At 54.3% G+C, this 18808-nt stretch overlaps 2 protein-coding genes across 2 annotated transcripts in view; one reads left to right on the top strand and one right to left on the bottom strand.

Moving 5' to 3' along the window:
• The window catches only part of PES1 (pescadillo ribosomal biogenesis factor 1), a 270761-nt gene that overhangs the window by 68088 nt on the left and 183865 nt on the right, over positions 1 to 18808 (bottom strand). The gene's annotated exons all lie outside the window — the stretch shown is intronic.
• SLC35E4 (solute carrier family 35 member E4) lies at positions 1547 to 12699 on the top strand. The gene is made up of 2 exons (XM_050806757.1): positions 1547 to 2910; positions 11285 to 12699. Exons 1-2 carry the CDS (start codon positions 2292 to 2294, stop codon positions 11716 to 11718), a joined length of 1053 nt encoding a protein of 350 aa, XP_050662714.1. The 5' UTR covers positions 1547 to 2291; the 3' UTR covers positions 11719 to 12699.

Here is an 18808-nt window from a genome sequence, read left to right as displayed (position 1 = left end):
CAAGAGCGAAACTCGGTCTTGGTCTTGGAAAACAAACAAACAAACAAATCTGACAAAATCTCAAAGATAATTATAACCCTTAGGGGTCCCAGATTTCTCCTCCTCAGGAAATGGCAAGGGGGTGTGGAGAGGGGCCGCCTGCTTTGGCTGGCTTAGTTTCCTTCCCACAACCCTTTCTGGAGAAACTCTAAACGCCCCCATTTTTTAGTCCTGGAAATTTCCCTATCTGCACCCCCTGCCCTGTAGCTTAGGTTATTCAGCAGAGATTTGCAGGCTCCAGCAGGCGTCGGACTTACAGAGGCAAATGTGACCATGTAAATTCCCGGGCCCACCCGTGACAGAGAGCGTGTGATTCAGCAGGCCTCCTGTGAGGCTGGAGGTTTTAAACCCGCGTCCGGTGATTGGGATGGGGATTGAGGACCATATTCCGCGCCTGGCCACCAGAGGGCGCAGCGGGCTGGGCTCAGCGGTCCCCCTTTGAGAGCTTGTGTCTCCAGACAGGTTGCTGTAATCAAGGATTTGCTGGTTAGACAACAGGCAAGGGGTGAGCTGGGTCCCCTTGGGCAGAAGCCTAGGGAAGGAAGCCCGACAACAGGAAAGAGGCTCACATCTGGTATTGGGCACATGGCTGGGCCTTGGTCCTCGTGCCCCTGGACTTCAGAGCTCAGAGGGGCCAGGGCCAGGCCTGGCCTGGAATCTGGATGGACCTGTTCTGCCCTAAGGCACGCCATTTACCCAGTCCTGAGCTCAGAGAGCGTCTGTCGTTCCCGTGGGAAAACCGAGACAGGGGCAAGGGCTCAGTGGCAACTGCTCTGCCTTCCAGACCAGGGCTCTGTCTTGCCGGGGCTAGGGCACAGGGTGGACCCCAGGAAGTTCTGCTATGAGTCAGCTCCGAGTGCTCAGGGGACGGGACAGAGGCTGCTGGCCGGGGAAGGATGCCGGCCGGCGGTACCTACTTCCGCAGCTGCGGGTAGCCCTGCCTGGTGATTCAGCTTCCCTCTGAGGGTCCCCAGGTGGCGCCGCCCTGGACTGGGAGGCTGGGGAGGATGCTGGGGCTATGGAGGGGCGGTGGAGGTGCCTTAAGGGACTCTGTAATCCAGCACTGCTGGATGCTGAGGTTCTACGATAATTGTGGCCAGAGATCAGGTGGGCGCGAGACTGGTCCTGGGATGGGGCCTGTAGGCCCCTCCTCACTACCCTGCTTCTTGAAGATAGCCTGGGCGGCTGTGCGGGATACCCCAGTGTCTCCAGCAATGCGCATTGATCTCCATGGGGGGCTCGCCTTGGCGCTGGGTGGGAAGAGACCTGCTGGCGAAGAGAGACTGACCACGCCAGCTCGGGGTGGGGCTCTACTGGGCAGATGCACAGGCCCGGGGCAGAGGAGGGCTGATGGGGGAAATGCCAGGCCAATGGGGGAGGGGCTGTGAGCGGGAGGTGTTGGGGCGGGGCGAGACCTCCCTCCCGGCTCCGGGAGCGGGACCTGGCCTGGGGCGGGGCCTGGCGGGGGTGCTCAGCCCAATTTTCCGTGTAGGGAGCGGGCGGCGGCGGCGGCGGAGGAGGAGGCAGAGGCAGAGGCGGAGCCAAGGGCGCACCACCACGCCCGCCGTGCCGGGCCTGAGCTGGAGCCGGGCGTGAGTCGCAGCAGGAGCCACAGCCGGAGTCACAGCCGCAGCCAGAGCCGCAAAGCCTCCAAGAGCAGGAGTTGGAGCGCAGGCCCTGCTGGAACCGCGCCTAGCTCGCCGCCAGGCACCGGCCGGAGCACGGGCCGTGGTGTCAGCTCACTGCCCGGGCAGTGTGGGAGACAGCGAGCCCGCGACCCCCCAGGCCGGGCACCACCAGGCGCGGAGCCCGGATCGCCCCCCTGCCAGACCTGGTCACGGCCAGAGCACGCAGGAGTTCCCAGGGTCTGGATCTGCGCGCACCCTAATGACCTGGGGACCGAAGAGAAAAAAGGAACGAGGATTTCATCTAAAAGCATAGCGTGGGCACTAGGCGAGGAGGCGAGTGGAGACCACCTGGCACGGCAGAGGTGCCTGGAGCCCACGCTTGAGCATCGGAGACCCTGGCATCCTAGCAGTCGCGACCTTGGCTCTACCCTGAGTTGGAAATACAGCTTAGCTCCTAGACATCGCTGGCACAGGCCTGGCACAAGTAAGCAGTGTTCTCACCTGTCTGAAACGGGACACGGGGTCGGAGGAACCAGGATCTAGCCTGGCCCCAAGCGGAGATCTCTGGTGGCCCAGAGGTGGTCACTGGGGAGCCTACCTCCTGCCCTAGCCCCACTGGTGCGGATGTGCCGCTGCCCACCGGAGCACCATGATGGCAGGATGACCTCAACCGAAGTAGCAGCAGCAGCTGGTGGTGCTCGGGTGGCTGGGCCCCCCGAGTGGCCCCCTGGCAGCCCTCAGGCCCTCCGGCAGCCTGGCCGGGCCCGGGTGGCCATGGCAGCACTGGTGTGGCTGCTGGCCGGAGCCAGCATGTCAAGCCTCAACAAGTGGATCTTCACAGTGCACGGCTTTGGGCGGCCCCTGCTGCTGTCCGCGCTGCACATGCTGGTGGCAGCCCTGGCATGCCACCGGGGGGCACGGCGCCCCATGCCAGGCGGCACTCGCTGCCGAGTCCTACTGCTCAGCCTCACCTTCGGCACTTCCATGGCCTGTGGCAACGTGGGCCTAAGGGCTGTGCCCTTGGACCTGGCACAACTAGTCACTACCACGACGCCTCTGTTCACCCTGGCCCTGTCGGCACTGCTGCTGGGCCGCCGCCACCACCCGCTGCAGTTGGCGGCCATGGGTCCGCTCTGCCTGGGGGCCGCCTGCAGCCTGGCTGGAGAGTTCCGGACACCCCCCACTGGCTGTGGCTTCCTGCTGGCAGCCACCTGCCTCCGAGGACTCAAGTCGGTTCAGCAAAGTAAGTGCCTGGGTGGCCAACTGAGAAGGTGGGGATCCGGGTGGGTGTGTGGCCTGGATGGCCCTGTGAGGGGTATGACTGTTGTCCCATTTTACAGATGAGGAAACTGAGGTTCATGGCTGTGGAGGAAGCAGAACTGAGGCTCAGAGAGGGCCAACAGCTCAGTGAGTTCCAGGCCCCAAACTCAGGCTCTGGAGGCCCAACTCATGTTTATTTGTTTATTTACTTATTTAGACAGGGTCTGGCTCTGTCGCCCAGGCTGGAGTGCAGTGGTGAGATCTCAGCTCACTACAGCCTCTGCATCCCGAGTTCAAGCGATTCTTCCCCACCTCCCAAGTAAGTGGGACTACAGGTGTCCACCACCATGCTAAGATAATTTTTGTATTTTTATTAGAGAAGGCGTTTTACCATGTTGGCCAGGGTGGTCTTGAACTCCTGACCTCCCAAGGTGCTAGGATTAGTGAGTGAGTCACTGCACAGCTTTTTTTTTTTTTTTTTTTGTATACACAGGGTCTTGCTATGTTGCCCAGGTGGGTCTTGAACTCCTGGCCTCAGTGATCCTCCTACCTCAGCCTCCTGAAGTTCTGGAATTACAAACCGGTATTTAGTGATAGCCAGTGATCTATGCTTTGACTAGCCCTTTATCTCACTGTTTTGTTCCCATTTGATAGATGAAGAGGCTTGCTCTGGGCCATGTGGCCAGTGAGCAACAGAGGCAAGATCTGAACCCAGATAGGAGGACTCCATCCTTCCAAGAGATGTGGCCTAAGGCTTTAGACCCAGAGGAGAGCCAGAAAGCATGGGCCAGGGAGAGAAAAGGAGGTAAAGCCTTGAGCTGGGATTTGGAAGGTCAGGGTTCAGGCCTAAGTCTGGGGAGGGCTGATGTTTACTGGGAGCTACAGTGTGACAGGCTTGGTGCTGGGTGTTGACCTTGAGTTCTCATGGCAACCACCAACATTATCCCCATTTTACAGATGATGGGACTAAGACCCAGAGAAGTTCATGATTTGACAGGCCGGGCATGGTGTCTCATGCCTGTAATCCCAGCACTTTGGGAGGCTGAGGCGGGAGGACTCTTGAGGCCAGGAGCTCAAGACCAGCCTGGCCAACATGGTGAAACCCTGTATTTATTAAAAATACAAAAATTGGGGCCAGGTGCGGTGGCTCACGCCTGTAATTCCAGCACTTTGGGAGGCTGAGATGGGTGGATCATGAGGTCAGGAGTTCAAGAACAGCCTGACCAAGATGGTGAAACCCCATCTCTACTAAAAATACAAAAAAATTAACCGGGTGCCATGGCAGGCGCCTGTAATCCCAGCTACTTGGGAGGCTGAGGCAGGAGAATAGCTTGAACCCGGGCGGCAGAGGTTGCAGGGAGCCAAGATCACCCTACTGCACTCCAGCCTAGATGACGAGTGAGACTCCATCTCAAAAAAAAAAAAACTGGGCTGGGCGTGGTGGCTCACAGCTGTAATCCCAGCACTTTGGGAGGCCAAGGCTGGTGGATCACCTGAGGTCAGGAGTTTGAGACCAGCCTGGCCAACATGGGAAAACCCAGTCTCTACTGAAAATACAAAAATTAGCTGAGCATGATTGTGGGTGCCTGTAATCCCAGCTACTCAGGAGGCTGAGGCGAGAGAATCACTTGAACCCAGGAGGCAGAAGTTGCAGTGAGCCGAGATCACGCTATTGCACTCCAGCCTGGGTAACAAGAGCGAAACTTTGTCTAAAAAAAAACAAAAAACAAAAAAAAAACCAGCTGGGCCTGGTGGCGTGCACCTGTAATCCCAAGTACTGGGGAGGCTGAGGCATAAGAATTGCTTGAACTCGGGAGAAGGAGGTTGCAGTGAGCCAGATCATGCCACTGCACTCCAGCCTGGGTGACAGAACGAGACTCTGTCTCAAAAAAAAAGAAAGAAGTTCGGCCCAGCGCAGTGGCGCACACCTGTAATCCCAGCACTTTGGGAGGCCGAGGTGGGAAGATCATGAAGTCAGGAGATCAAGACCATCCTGGCCAATGTGGTGAAACCCTATCTCTACTAAAAATACAAAAATTAGCTGGGCGTGGCAGTGCGTGCCTCTAATCCCTGCTACTTGGGAAGCTGAGGCAGGAGAATCACTTGAACCCAGGAGGCAGAGGTTGCAGTGAGCCGAGATCACACCACTGCACTCCAGCCTAGGGACAGAGGGGGACTCCGTCTCAAAAAAAAAAAAAGAACAAAGAACAAAGAAAGAAAGAAGTTCATGATTTACACAGAGGTCACAGGGTCCCTAATGACGTGAAGCATGGTCTGTGTGACTGCAGCAGGGCTCTGGGCAGTTTAGGGTAGAGGTTCCAGGCCCAGACCAGCTAGATCATTCTGCCTGAGGGCTGGCTTCCCGCCTTTCCTACTGAGGAGCATCTGAGTCGCAGCCTCTACCCTTTCTCTGCCTCAACTCAAGGAGATATAGGGGAGGCCAGGGCGCCCACTCAGAGTGGGGAGGTCTGGGTTCCAACCATACCTTTGCTCATATTTGCTGGGCAACCTTGGACAGATCAGGATTTTATCTGGGCCTCACTTTCCTCATCTGTCAGTGGAGGAGAGTTGGAGTTGATGGAGTCCAAGGGGCCTCTTGCTCTTCCCTTCCTGCCCTGAGATCCTGTGACCCAGGCCTGGGAGAAGGAAGTGGGCACTCCAAGAATGCTGGGCTGGGGTTGATGGCAGCCCGCAGGCAGGGAAGATTGAAGTCAGAGTTCAGCCCTGCCCTGGCATATTCAGAGCTGGGACACAGAGGCCCTGTCTCTATCCTCCCTGGCCCCGAGGCAGGGCCAAAACCCAGTTCTATTTTTTGCCCTCAGGTTACATGATAGCTGGAGGCTGAGCACAGGCATGAGCTCTGGGCTTGAGTCTGCACTGGGAAACCTGACCTATGGGCCCCCCCATGCAGGACACAGTGCTGCGAAGGTCCTAACCTCAAGGCCTGTGCTGCCCCTGCTGAGAAACAGTCAGTGCTCCTCACGCTGGGACCCAGGCAGCCCCAACCTTCAAGAGGGGTTATGGCTGGCCAGGCCTCAGGCACTTGGGCATGGAGTGGCATGTGCCTGGCATCGGGCTGCATCTTGACTCCTGCCAGTTCCTTCTTTCCCTCCCTCCCCAGTCTTAACTCCCTGACCCCTGGGGAGGTCGGGTCCTTGCTCTAGGCTCCTGAAGCACCCTCTGCTCACCCCATCATGGCTCCAAATGCCATATATGATCGCCACCTGGTTACATGTCTGCTGTCTGCCAGACAGATTTGGGCAACTCTGTGTTCCTGGAACCTAGCCCCGGGGCCTGGCAGAGGGTACATACTTTGTAAATTATAATTTTTAAATTTTATTTTATTATTTTTTTTTGAGACAATCTCTGTCGCCCAGGCTGGAGTGCAGTGGCGCAATCTCGGCTCACTGCAACCTCTGCCTCCTGGGTTCAAGCAATTCTTGTGCCTCAGCCTCCTGAGTAGCTAAGACTACAGACTTATGCCACCATACCTGGCTAATTTTTTTTTTTTTTTTTTTTTTTTTTTGTAGAAACAGGGGCTCACTATGTTGCCCAGGCGGTCTCGAACCCTTGGCCTCAAATGATCTTCCCTCCGGGCCTCCCAAAGTGCTGGAATTACAGGTGTGAGCCAACATGCCCAGATGGATAGATTTATTGATGGCTCTGACAGGCGAGCCGATCTCATAGAATGGTTGGGCTGCATGGTTCAGGAGGGAGTTTAGAGGGCTGGAGGCCCCACTAACAGAGATGGGAGCCCTGCAGAGATGGGGAGGAACAGACTTGAGCCAGGGCCTGAGATAGGTTTTTTTTTTTGCTCATTTGTTTGTTTATGAGAGGGTCTTGCTCTGTCATCCAGGCTGGAGCACAGTGGCTCACTGCAGCCTCAATTTCCCAGCTTCCGGCAATCCTCCCACCTCAGCCTCCCAAGTAGCTGGGACTATAGGCGCACCTCCATGCCAAGCTAATTTTTGTATTTTTTGTAGAAATGGGGTTTCATCGTGTTGCCCAGGCTGGTCTCCAACTCCTAGACTCAAGTGATTTACCCACCTCAGCCTAAAGTGCTGGGATTACGGGCATGAGCCACCACACCCGGCCTGAAATAGGTTTTGAACAAAAGGAGGTTTCTACAGCAAGAGGCTCCTGGAGAGGCACCAGGGCCAGATTCAGACTCAAGTGTACGTGGCTGATGCCAGCTCCATTCCTGAGAGCAGAGTCTGTGGGAGCAGAGGGCAAGTATCCAGAAAGAAGGCTGGGCATGGTGGCTCACGCCTGTAATCCCAGCACTTTGGGAGGCCAAGGCAGGCAGATCACTTGAGGTCAGGAGTTTGAGACCAGCCTGGCCAGCATGGTGAAACCCCGTCTCCACTAAAAATACAACAAAATTAGCTGGGCATGCTGGTGCATGCCTGTAATCCCAGCTACTCGGGAGGCTGAGGTAGGAGAATCTCTTGAACCGGGGAGGTGGAGGTTGCAGTGAGCCGAGATATCACACCACTGCACTCTAGCCTGTGTGACAGACTGAGACTCCATCTCAAAAAAAAAAAAAAAAAAAAGTCAGGCACAGTGGGTCACGCCTGTAATCCCAGCACTTTGGGAGGCTGAGGCAGATCACAAGGTCAGGAGATCGAGACCATCCTGGCTAACATGGTGAAACCCCGTCTCTACTAAAAAATACAAAAAATTAGCCAGGTGTGGTGGCGGGTGCCTGTAGTCCCAGCTACTCAGGAGGCTGAGGCAGGAGAATGGCGTGAACCCGGGAGGCGGAGCTTGCAGTGAGCTCGAGATCGAAATACTGCACTCCAGCCTGGGTGACAGAGCGAGACTCTATCTCAAAAAAAAAAAAAAAAAAAAAGTATCCAGAAAGAGGAGAGCCCAGACAGCTGCCGGCAGGGCCAGCGGCTTCCCTCCTTCCTGGGCCAGTTGTAGGCCCAGGGGGCCTGCACGAGGAGAGTGCCGTCTTCCTACCCACAGAAAGGGTGGGAAGTGGGGCGCCAGCCTGCTGAGCTTGCTCTTAGCTGGACCCCCCCACCCCGCCCCACATCACAGAGCAGGCGGACTCAACCCCTGTCCTCTGAGCTCTCAGGCTGTGTGTGATGGGGGAGATGCACTCAGATATAGAGATCACAATGACAAAAGAGAAGTTCTAGAGTCAAGGTGGTCACAGGTGTTGGGGAGCGGTTGCTTCTTCCTGGGGAGCCCTGAGAAGGCTGCCTAGGGGAAGAGGCATGCAGTGAGGATGACAATAATGTAACCATGAGAGCAAACATTTGTTGGGGCCTCCCTAAGTGCCCACACCATGCCCAGCTCTTCATACTGATGGAGGAGGAAAGGGTGATCTGGGAATGGGAAACAGGCTGTCCCAGGGCACGGGGTGTCAGCCAGCAGGAGCAGGGTGTGGGGATCATGCCAGCTGCCGGGGTGAGCTGGCATCAAGGGCATCACACAGGGCATCAGGCCCCGTGTTCAGCACGTCACATGTGAGGGAGATGTTGCTACCTGAACCACACTACTCACAAGGAGACTGAGGTATGCAGAGAGACACAGTGTCACACCGCCCATGAAAGAGCAAAAGGGACAAGCCAAGCAGCAGACAGGGTTTAGAGAAGGGTCAGCTGTTACCTGTGGCAGAAACCTGGGCATGTTCCACTAGAAGGAGAAGTGACAATGAGGCAGGACAAACAGGCTGACACTTTGGGGTCCCCAGGTAGAAGTCAGTTGCCGCCTCTGACAGCGACTCGCCGCCCTTTCCCTGGGCTGCGGGAAGGGGAGGTGGAGGAGTGGGTGGGATGTACAATGGGTACGAGGAGATGGGTGGGAAGGTTAGGACCTTCCTGCCTGGCTGCCTTGCAGAGGGTGAAATTTGCCAAAGGTGAAGTTCACCTGGAAACCCACATGCCTTCCTGTGATGGGACGTTTAATGTGGAAGCCACAGGCAGCTCATAACAGTGTTAACTTTCGAGCCTGTGAGCAGGAGGCATTCTGATTATCTGTTCATTTCTAGAAACGTTTCAGCCAGAGGGACTGTTTGTTGCCTAGAGAACAAAGCTAAAACATCAGAATGAAATTGAGAGAGAAATAACATTTCCTATTCTAAGCATAGCCTATGAGTAAGCATCTCTGTGGCTTTTTGGAAAGTGTGTGTCAGAAAATGCATAGAGGCTCGCAGAGGCCCGGGAGGGGACCTGTGTCGACTACTCATCTCTCTCCACTAACTTGGCGAAGGCCCCATGCCATCCTTGCCCTCATGCAAATAATGTCATTTCAGCCAGGCGCAATGATTCACACCTGTAATCCCAGCACTTTGGGAGGCCAGGCTGAGCAGATTGCTTGAGTCTAGGAGTTTGAGACCAGCCTGGGTGAACCAGATGATGAAACCCCATCTCTACAAAAAATTTTGAGGGGTGATGGTGCATGCCTGTAGCCCCAGCTACTTGGGAGGCTGAGGCAGGAGGATCGCTTGAGCTCGGAAGGCAGAGGTTGTAGTAAACTGACATCGTGCCACTACACTCCAGCCTGGGCAACAGAACCAGACCCTGTCTCTAATAATAATAATAATAATAATAATAATGTCATTTCATCTGGGCACCCCTTTTTGAATTGGCTGATGGTGGCACGTGTACACGCAGGTACACACAGATATACAGTCAGACATAGGCAAAGCAGCAAGATCCTCTCTTCCCTTACAAAGTGAAAAGGTTTCCTCTTAGTCCTGGATTCATCTTGACAAGCCCCAGTATTAGCAGGAAAAAAAAAAAAAATGCTGATTATCAGTTATAAACAGTGAGTGAGAGCCAAGATCCCACAATGACCTTTTGTTCCCTTGTCACTCCAGTGGTCATAAGTGAATGAAGCAATGAATGGGTCACCCTTTTGACCCAATTTATTATTTTCTTTTATAAATTCTTATTTTTTAATGCAAAGGCCCCCATGTAGCTAGTAAGTGGCAGAGCTGGGACCCTCTGCTGGCCTGCCCTTTCATGGTGGCTGGAACTGCAGTGTGGGAGTAATAAGGGCTGTGGCCCGGGTGGTTGGGGCCGGTTGATGCAGTCTTCGAAGCTGGGTTAAGAACCTTGGGCTAGGTGCGCTGGCTCACGCCTGTAATCCCAGCACTTTGGGAGGATGAGGTGGGAGGATCACCTGAGGTCAGGAGTTCAAGACTAGCCTGGCCAACACGGCAAAACCCCATCTCTACTAAAGATACAAAAATTAACCAGGTGTGGTGGTGCGTGCCTGTGATCCCAGCTACTTGGGAGGCTGAGGCAAGAGAATCACTTGAACCCGGGAGGCAGAGGTTGCAGCAAGCCGAGATCATGCTACCACACTCCAGCCTGGGCAACAGAGCAAGACTCTGTCTCAGGAAAAAAAAAAAAAAAAAAAAAAGAACCTAGGACCTTCAGGGCCAGGGCAGCCCCTGAAGATTTATTTTTATATTTTAGAGACAGGGTCTTGCTCTGGTCACTGAAGTAGACTGCAGTAGCATCACCATAGCTCACTATAGCCTTCCTCTGGGCTCAGGTGATCCTCCTGCCTCAGCCTCTCAAAGTGCTGGGATTACAGGCACAAGCCACTGCACCTGGTCGATTTTTTGTTTTTTTTTGAGACAGGGTCTCACTCTGTTGCCCAGGCTGGAGTGCAATGATGTGATCTTGGCTCACTGCAACCTCCACCTCCTGAGCTCAAGATCCTCCTGCCTCAGCCTCCTGAGTAGCTGGGACTACAGGCATGTGCCACCACTCCCAGCTAATATTTTGTACTGTGTAGAGATGGGGTTTTATCACATTGCCCGGGTGGGTCTCAGACTCCTGGACTCAAGCGATCTGCCCTCCCAAAGTGCTGGGATTACAGGCATGAGCCACCACACCCGGCCTTTGTAATTTTTTTTCAGCCATTAGTCTTCATACTTATTGATCATTTAGATATCCCAAGCAGATCATTGTTTCAGCTCGTGGGAGGCGGTTTGAAGTGGCTGATAACAGACTTATTTATTTTAGTTTAGTTTTTTATATTTACTGAGCATTTCCCATTTAAGAGCTTTACGTATGCTGTCCTTTAAAATGTTTACAACAACCCCATGATTAGGTTTGATTATTACCCAACTCTCCGGGGGAGGAAACTCAGGCTTACAGAGGTTAAGCGCCTCTCATAAGCCCAGGTCACAGCTAGTCAGGGGTGAACACAGGTCACAAACACAGGTGGTCTGACTCCAACTCTTGACTGTCACGTTTCAGATCAGGAGCCACTCGCCCTGCCTGAGGGGTCCGGGTAGACTTCTTAGCGGATCGGCCATAGGGGTCATAGTGGGGTGGCTGGAGGGGGTTGTGTCCCTCTGGGTGCTCATGGTGGTTGTCCTGTTGCAGGTGCCCTGCTGCAGGAGGACAGGCTGGACGCGGTGACCCTGCTCTACGCCACCTCGCTGCCCAGCTTCTGCCTGCTGGCGGGTGCAGCCCTGGTGCTGGAGGCTGGCGTCACCCCACCGCCCGCTGCTGGTGACTCTCGCCTCTGGGCCTGCATCCTGCTCAGCTGCCTCCTGTCTGTTCTCTATAACCTGGCCAGCTTCTCCCTGCTGGCCCTCACCTCTGCCCTCACCGTCCACGTCCTGGGCAACCTCACCGTAGTGGGCAACCTCGTCCTGTCCCGGCTCTTGTTTGGCAGCCGCCTCAGTGCCCTCAGCTACGTGGGCATCGCACTCACTCTTTCAGGAATGTTCCTTTACCACAACTGCGAGTTTGTGGCCTCCTGGGCTGCCCGTCGGGGGCTGTGGCGGAGGGATCAGCCCAGCAAGGGTCTTTGAGACCTAGGGGATCTCAGGAGCCACCTGGGATGGCCCTGGCCTGAATCCAACCCTCAGCCATGGCCATAGGAAGAATGGAAAACAGGGCTGGGCATGGTGGCTCATGCCTATAATCCCAGCACTTCCAGAGGCGAGATGGGTGGGTCATCTGAGACCAGGAGTTTGAGACCGGCCTGGCTAACATGGCAAAACCTCGTCTCTACTAAAAATACAAAAATTAGCTGGGCATGGTGGCGTGCGCCTATAGTCCCAGCTACATGGGAGGCTGAGGTGGGAGGATCACTTGAGCCCTGGAGATCAAGGCTGCAGTGAGCCAAGATCGCATGCCACTGCACTCCAGCCTGCGAGACAGAGCGAGACCCTGTCTCAAAAAAAAACAAAAAAACAAAAAAAAAACTGGAGAACAGGCAGTGACGTCTGTTGGGGGAGCTTTCTGGAAGGGCTGGCTTGGAGGTTGGAATGGGGACTCCCAGGGAGACCTGCCTCCTATCCCTGCCTGCCTCACCCCTGCCACAGACTCTGCTCACCACTGGATGGTGCGTCCAAGCCTGGCACAGTCCCTGTGCTTGTCAGAGTCATTATGATTAATATCAACTATGATGCCAAAAATTGCTGGCCAGACTTTGAAGACCTCAACATGTTAACGATGACGATGATGATGATTCTTGGCGGTTACACAATCCTTCCTCTTGGAGGGGAGGCAGCTAGGAGGCCCAGCAGGGGGGCTTCTAGGCTGCTGGGCTCCCCTAGGGAGTTGGGGTAGTCTATGCCAACTGCAGGCAGCTGCTGTGGCCTCACCCCTGGGTCCCCCAATTTTGGGTCATCCATCCTCAAATACACTATTTTTGCTTGTATGCCTGTGTCGTTTGTTGGGGGTACAGAGGGGATATAGGGAGACTGGGAGCCTTCCCACACAGAAACTAGGACATCCTCCCTTACCCTTACCCATCGCGGTCTGTCTGGCCCCCCACCCCGAGCCCAGTGCCATTCCCTCAAATCCCTCCACTGGCCAGGCCACCACTGCCCATCTTCTGGACAGTGGCAGTGGCCTCCCCCTTGCTCTGCCCTGGCCCCTCTACTCCATCTTACACACAGCCCCCTTCACCCAGAGGGATCTCACTAAAACATGTACATTCTGATGCTCCTCACTGCTCCTGGGACAAAGTCAGAATTTCCTACCCCAGACCCCTAGTCCCTCAGGACGTGGCACCTGCAGCCTCACCCAGCTCATCTCCCTTCCCCTGGGCTCTGTCTTCCAGCCTCACTGACTTCTTTTGGTTCCCTGTGATACCAGGCCTGCTCAATGAAGCCTTTGCACATGCTGTTCCCTCTGTTCAGTCCCCCATTCCTACAACAACCTCCTCCCTTCTCATGGCTTAAACCCTTGCCTGGAGGAGAAAACCCAAACATGCAACTCTTTTTATTTTTTTTATTTTATTATTTTTATTTTATTTTATTTTTTTTTTTGTTGAGACAGAGTCTTGCTTTGTTGCCCAGCCTGGAGTGCAGTGGCCGGATCTCAGCTCACTGCAAGCTCCGCCTCCCGGGTTCAGGCCATTCTCCTGCCTCAGCCTTCTGAGTAGCTGGGACTACAGGCGCCCGCCACCTCGCCCGGCTAGGTTTTTGTATTTTTTAGTAGAGACGGGGTTTCATCGTGTTAGCCAGGATGGTCTCGATCTTCTGACCTTGTGATCCGCCCGTCTCGGCCTCCCAAAGTGCTGGGATTACAGGCTTGAGCCACCGCGCCCGGCCCGCAACTCGCCCGCAACTCTTTTTAAAAAGAGAAATCCAGGCCAGGCGCGGTGGCTCACGCCTGTAATCCCAGCACTTTGGGAGGCCGAGGCGGGCGGATCATAAGGTCAGGGGATCGACACCACGGTGAAACCCCGTCTCTACTAAAAATATAAAAAATTAGCCGGGCGCGGTAGTGGGCGCCTGTAGTCCCAGCTACTCAGGAGGCTGAAGCAGGAGAATGGCGTGAACCCGGGAGGCGAAGCTCTCAGTGAGCTGAGATTGCGCCACTGTACTCCAGCCTGGGGGACACAGTGAGACTCCGTCTCAAAAAAAAAAAAAAAAAGAGAAATCCAGGCCTGGCGCGATGGTTCACATCTGTAATCCCAGCACTTTGGGAGGCCAAGGTGGGCAGATCACCTGACGTCAGGGGTTCGAGACCAGCCTGGCCAACATGGTGAAACCCCATCTGTACTGAAAATACAAAAAATTAGCCGGGCCTGCTGGCATGTGCCTGAGGCAAGAGAAATGCTGGAACCCAGGAGACGGAGGTTGCAGTGAGCCAAGATCACGCCATTGCACTCCAGCTTGGCCAACAAGACTGAAACTCCGTCTCAAAAAAAAAGAAAAGAAAAAAGAAAAGAAAAATCCAGTCACTTGAGGCCAGGCGTTGGAGGCTGCAGTGCACTATGATCATGCTATTGCACTCCAGCCTGGGTGACAGAGCAAGACAGTATCTCTTTGAAAAAAAAAAAAAAAAGAAGGGCTGATGAGGGTCTTGACAAGGGACTGTGCTCAGGAGGCTTGCAGGGGTGCAGGAGAGCAGGGCTCCCATGTAGGGAACCTAAGACAGGAGTCCCAACCCCCAGAGCTCCCTGACCCACCAGCCAGTGTCAGCTTTGTTATTTACCTCTGAGCCTTTCCTTGGCACTTGTAACACTTAACTCTCCCCACCCAGCTACCTTTCCTGGAGACCACCTGTTAAAGAGGATAAGGACCCAGGCTGGAGTGAGAACACCTGGGACCTAATCCTGCTCTGCCCACCTGACTGAGAGCCTCCCCTCCCTAGGCCTCAGCTTCCAGATCTGCAAAATGGAACTGATGATCCCCTTGGAGAGGGTTTGAATGAGGAGCGCTGAGCAGGGCCAGGAGTGAGGAAGGAGGTGACGGCACCAACTGGCTCTGCTTCTATCTTGGGGTAGTCACCCAACCTTTCTGGAAACCATCTGCAAAATGTCTCCCATTTGTGTGAGCAGCAGGAGCTAGACCAGGCTGGGGCTGTGGTCTGGGGAGACTGAGATTCAGGGAGGAATCATTCAGATTCAGTAACCAGAATTCGTAAGGGACCACAGTGCCAGCCAGTGCTAGGCAGGGCTGAGTTAAGGGCCAGCCCACCGCGGGGTGGGAGGTAGGGGGTTGGGGGGGGGTAGAGAAGGCCTAGGAGGACCGGTGTGGGGTTTCCTGGCCCCAGGCTCCGCCCAGGCTGCCTTACAGAAGGGGAAGTGGGCCTGGGCTGAGTCACTCATCACCCACCCTCTGACTCAGAGATGCCACTGGCCCAGCCCAGTCTCTGAGCAGCTTGGATACCTCTGGCCTCCACTCTCAGGCTTTGCCAGGCAGGATGGAGGGATGGATGGCTGTGGTCAAATCCTCCTTGGTGACTCAGGACCCTTTCCCATCCAACAGGCACCCACTGCCATAGTAGGGACCTCCCTGTACCACCCTCATTTCTAGGCCTTGTGGGATGCTTGGCTAATGAGTGAGCCTCACGTCAGATTAAAGCCTGCCCCTGGTGGTTGTGGGGACAGGTGACTGGGGTTGTGTGTGACCTGGGAGCTGATTTGTCACCAGATTCAGGACCATTAGACATTGAGGTGATTCCCTCAAGGCCACAGCCAAAGCCATCCCTATCACCCCTCCCAGTAGTGGGCACAGAGAGCACTGGATTGCGAGTCAAAAAGCTTGGGTTTGGCAGGATGTGGTGGCTCACGCCTGTAATTCCAGCACTTTGGGAGGCCGAGGGGGGCGGATCACCTGAAGTCAGGAGTTCAGGACCAGCCTGGCCAACACGGTGAAACCCCATCTGTACTAAAAATACAAAAATTAGCCAGGTGTGGTGGCATGTGCCTGTAATCCCAGCTACTCGGGAGGCTGAGGCAGAAGAAGTGCTTGAACCCAGGAGGCAGAGGTTGCATTGAGCTGTGATCATGCCATCACACTCCAGCCTGGGTGGCAGAGCGAAACTTCCTCTCAAAAACCTGACCCCTCCTACTTATGATGTGAGTCCTGACCCCTCCTACTTATGATGTGACCTCAGGCTGGCCTCTTCCTCTCACAGTATCCTTGGGAGTGAAGATCACCAAGATAACAGTGGGGAGGGAGGGTCCCATTGAAAGGTCGTTGTCCCTCCAGGCTCTGCTCCTCAATATTTCTGTTGCCTCAGGCAAGTCTCTTCACCTCTTTGAGCCTCAATCTCTGCATCCAGTCCCTGCTGCGAAGCCTTCTCTTTAGGAAAACAGGTGTTGCCTCCCTTAGGAAGCTCTGCTCTCCCCACAAGACCCCACCCCATTCCATGCCAAGCTGAGTTTGAAGCTCCAACCAAAGCTCACCCCAGCTCCCTGCACCTCTCCAGGCAGGGCCCTGATCACATCCCACCATCAGGGCTGGATCCTCGTCTCTCTTCTCCACTGGACTGGGCTCCAGGAGGGCTCACTGCTCTCTCCCGAGCACCGGCATAGCATGTGGCATGGAGTGGGCAGGAGAGATGAGTCAAGAACAGACAGCAGAGTATGGTGGGTGCACCTGTAGTCTGAGCTTGGACTGCGAGCCAAGATCGCGCCACTGCACTCCAACTTGGGTGACAGAATGAGTCTCCATCTCAAAAAATAAATAAAAATAAATAAAAAAGAACAAGGGCTTCGGAGTTGGACTTATGCTTGAATCCTGGCTTCAGTACATCTGAGCTGTGTGATCTTGTGCAAGGTCCTCCCCACCTGTGCCTCTGTGCATTGAGTGGGGGCAGCAGTGGAACTTAACCCCCTACCAGCTTCTGGAGCTGTAATGGACAAAGGCCCAGGAAGGCCTCAGTCTTATCACAGATGCTTCCACTTCCTCCTCAAGGCTTCTCTTGTTATCTGCCCCACCCCTCCTCAGCCTGCCGGAGCACACTGAGAGTCCCCCAGGGATGCTCCCGCCAGAGCACAGCAGTGTGGATGCCAAGCCTCCAGTCCCCTTGTCCTGCCTCGGAGGAAGCCTGGGAAGCTGGGTCTGTGCTGGGCATCCTGCCATTGTGGACTTCGAAACAAAGACCTGTCTCAGGCCCAGCTGCCTGGTGCCCCTTCTACCCTCCCCTAGTGGCCCTTGCCGGCCCCCTGGAAGGAGCAGCTCCTTCATGCTACGCTGCCCTCAAATTAGCTCAGGGATGTCAAATCCTCCACCACTGCACTAAATAACTTCCTGGAAATAGCACAAAATACTTAACTGAGGGCCACTTAATGGAGGCCCACGAGAGGTTTTGAGCCACGGATGCACATGACAGACCCTATGTAGAGAAAAAATTGGAGGGGCTCGAGACAGGAGGCAGGGAGATTAGGGAAGAGCTGTTGTTGTGGTCTAGGTAACTACATGATGGTGGGGACAGTGTTGGGGCAGAGTGGGTATCGGTTGTATTGATTTAGAATAACTATTAATCTCAAAAACCTGATGGCTTAGAGCAACAAACATGTAGTGTCTCACAGTTTCAGTGGATCAGGAATTCGGGAGTGGCTTAGTGGGTTGGTTCTGGTTGAGTTTCTCATGAAATTGTAGTCAAGATGCTGGCCTGAGCTTCAGTCATCTGAAAGCTTGGCTGGGGCTGGAGGATTTGTGATCCCCCAATGGGTTCACTTTGCCTGCTGCCTAGACAAAGCCGATTTATCAAGACAGGGGAATTACCAATACAGAAAGAGTAACTCACACAGAGCCTGCTGTGCAGGAGACCAGAGTTTTATTATTACTGAAATCAGTCTCCCCGACCATTCAGGGAGCAGAGTTTTTAAGGACAACTTGGTGGGTTGGGGGAAGCCAGTGAGACAAGAGTGCTGATTGGTCAGGGATGAAATCCCAGGATGTTGAAGCTGTCTTCTAGTGCCCAGTCAGTTCCTGGGTGGGGGCCACAAGATCAGACGAGCTAGTTTATCCATCTGGGTGGTGCCAGCTGATCCATCAGGCACACGATCTGCAAAATATCTCGAGCACTGATCTTAGGAGCAGTTTAGGGAGGGTCAGAATCTTGCAGCCTCCAGCTGCACGACTCCTAAACCATAATTTCTAATCTTGTGGCTAATGTTAGTCCTATATAGGCAATCTAGTCCCTAGGCAAGAAAGAGGTCTGCTTTGGGAAAGGGCTGTTATCATCTTCATTTTAATCTATAAACCATAAACTAGGTTTCTCCGAATGTTAGTTCAGCCTATGCCCAGGAATGAACAAAGACAGCTTGGAGGTTAGAAGCAAGATGGAGTCGATTAAGTTAGATCTCTTTCACTGTGTCAGTCACAGTTTTGCAAAGATGGTTTCAGATTTACATTAGAAATGAGGCATTCACGTGGCTGTTGGCAGGAGGCCTCAGTTCCTTGCCATGGGGGCTTCTCCATAGGGCCCCTTGAGTGTCCTCAACACAGAGTAGTTGGTGTCCACCAGAGTGAGTGATTCAAGAGAGCCAGAAACCACAAAGTCCTTTTAAATCTAATCTCAAAGGTCACACTCTGTCATTTCTCCAGTATCTTATTGGTTACCAGTCTATTTAATATGAGCCCTTCCCACATTGACTACACAAGGGCAGGACTACCAGGAAGACGGGATTACTGAGGACATCTCTGAAGCTAGCTACAGTATCAGTGAATATCTGTCGCATGAGTGATTGAGGACTTGAGGACATAGCCTGGAGCCCTATGAGGAATTAGCCTGGGAGCATTCTGTTCTGGGTGGGGTCTTGTCAGCCACACCTCTGCATCCTCCCTAACCAAGTACTGCACAGTCCTTGCCCCCAGCATGCACTTAGTAGATGTTTCCTCAGTGAGGGCTAGTGGCTGCCTTCTGTGCTCCCCACCACTGGCAGGACAAGGCCTGGGCTCCCTGGCCTGGTATGTGAAGCCCTGGATATTCTGATGTTTCTAAGCCTACCCCACTGCCCTGAACCCTTCGGCTATTGGGGACCACCCCTGTTCTCTATGCCTGCTTACGTCTCTCAGTGTCTAGGTCTCCTGCAGCCCTATCCTATCCCAACTACCACAACCCTCATGTGCCCCCTTCCTCCTCCTTTTTTTTTTTGAGACAGAGTCTTGCTCTGTTGCCCAGGCTGGAGTGCAGTGGTGCGATCTC

The sequence above is a fragment of the Macaca thibetana genome, chromosome 10, assembly GCF_024542745.1.
Source record: "Macaca thibetana thibetana isolate TM-01 chromosome 10, ASM2454274v1, whole genome shotgun sequence".
NCBI lineage: Eukaryota > Metazoa > Chordata > Mammalia > Primates > Cercopithecidae > Macaca > Macaca thibetana.
Note: the sequence above shows the minus strand (reverse complement) of the source record. Positions and strands in the feature narration are given on the sequence as shown.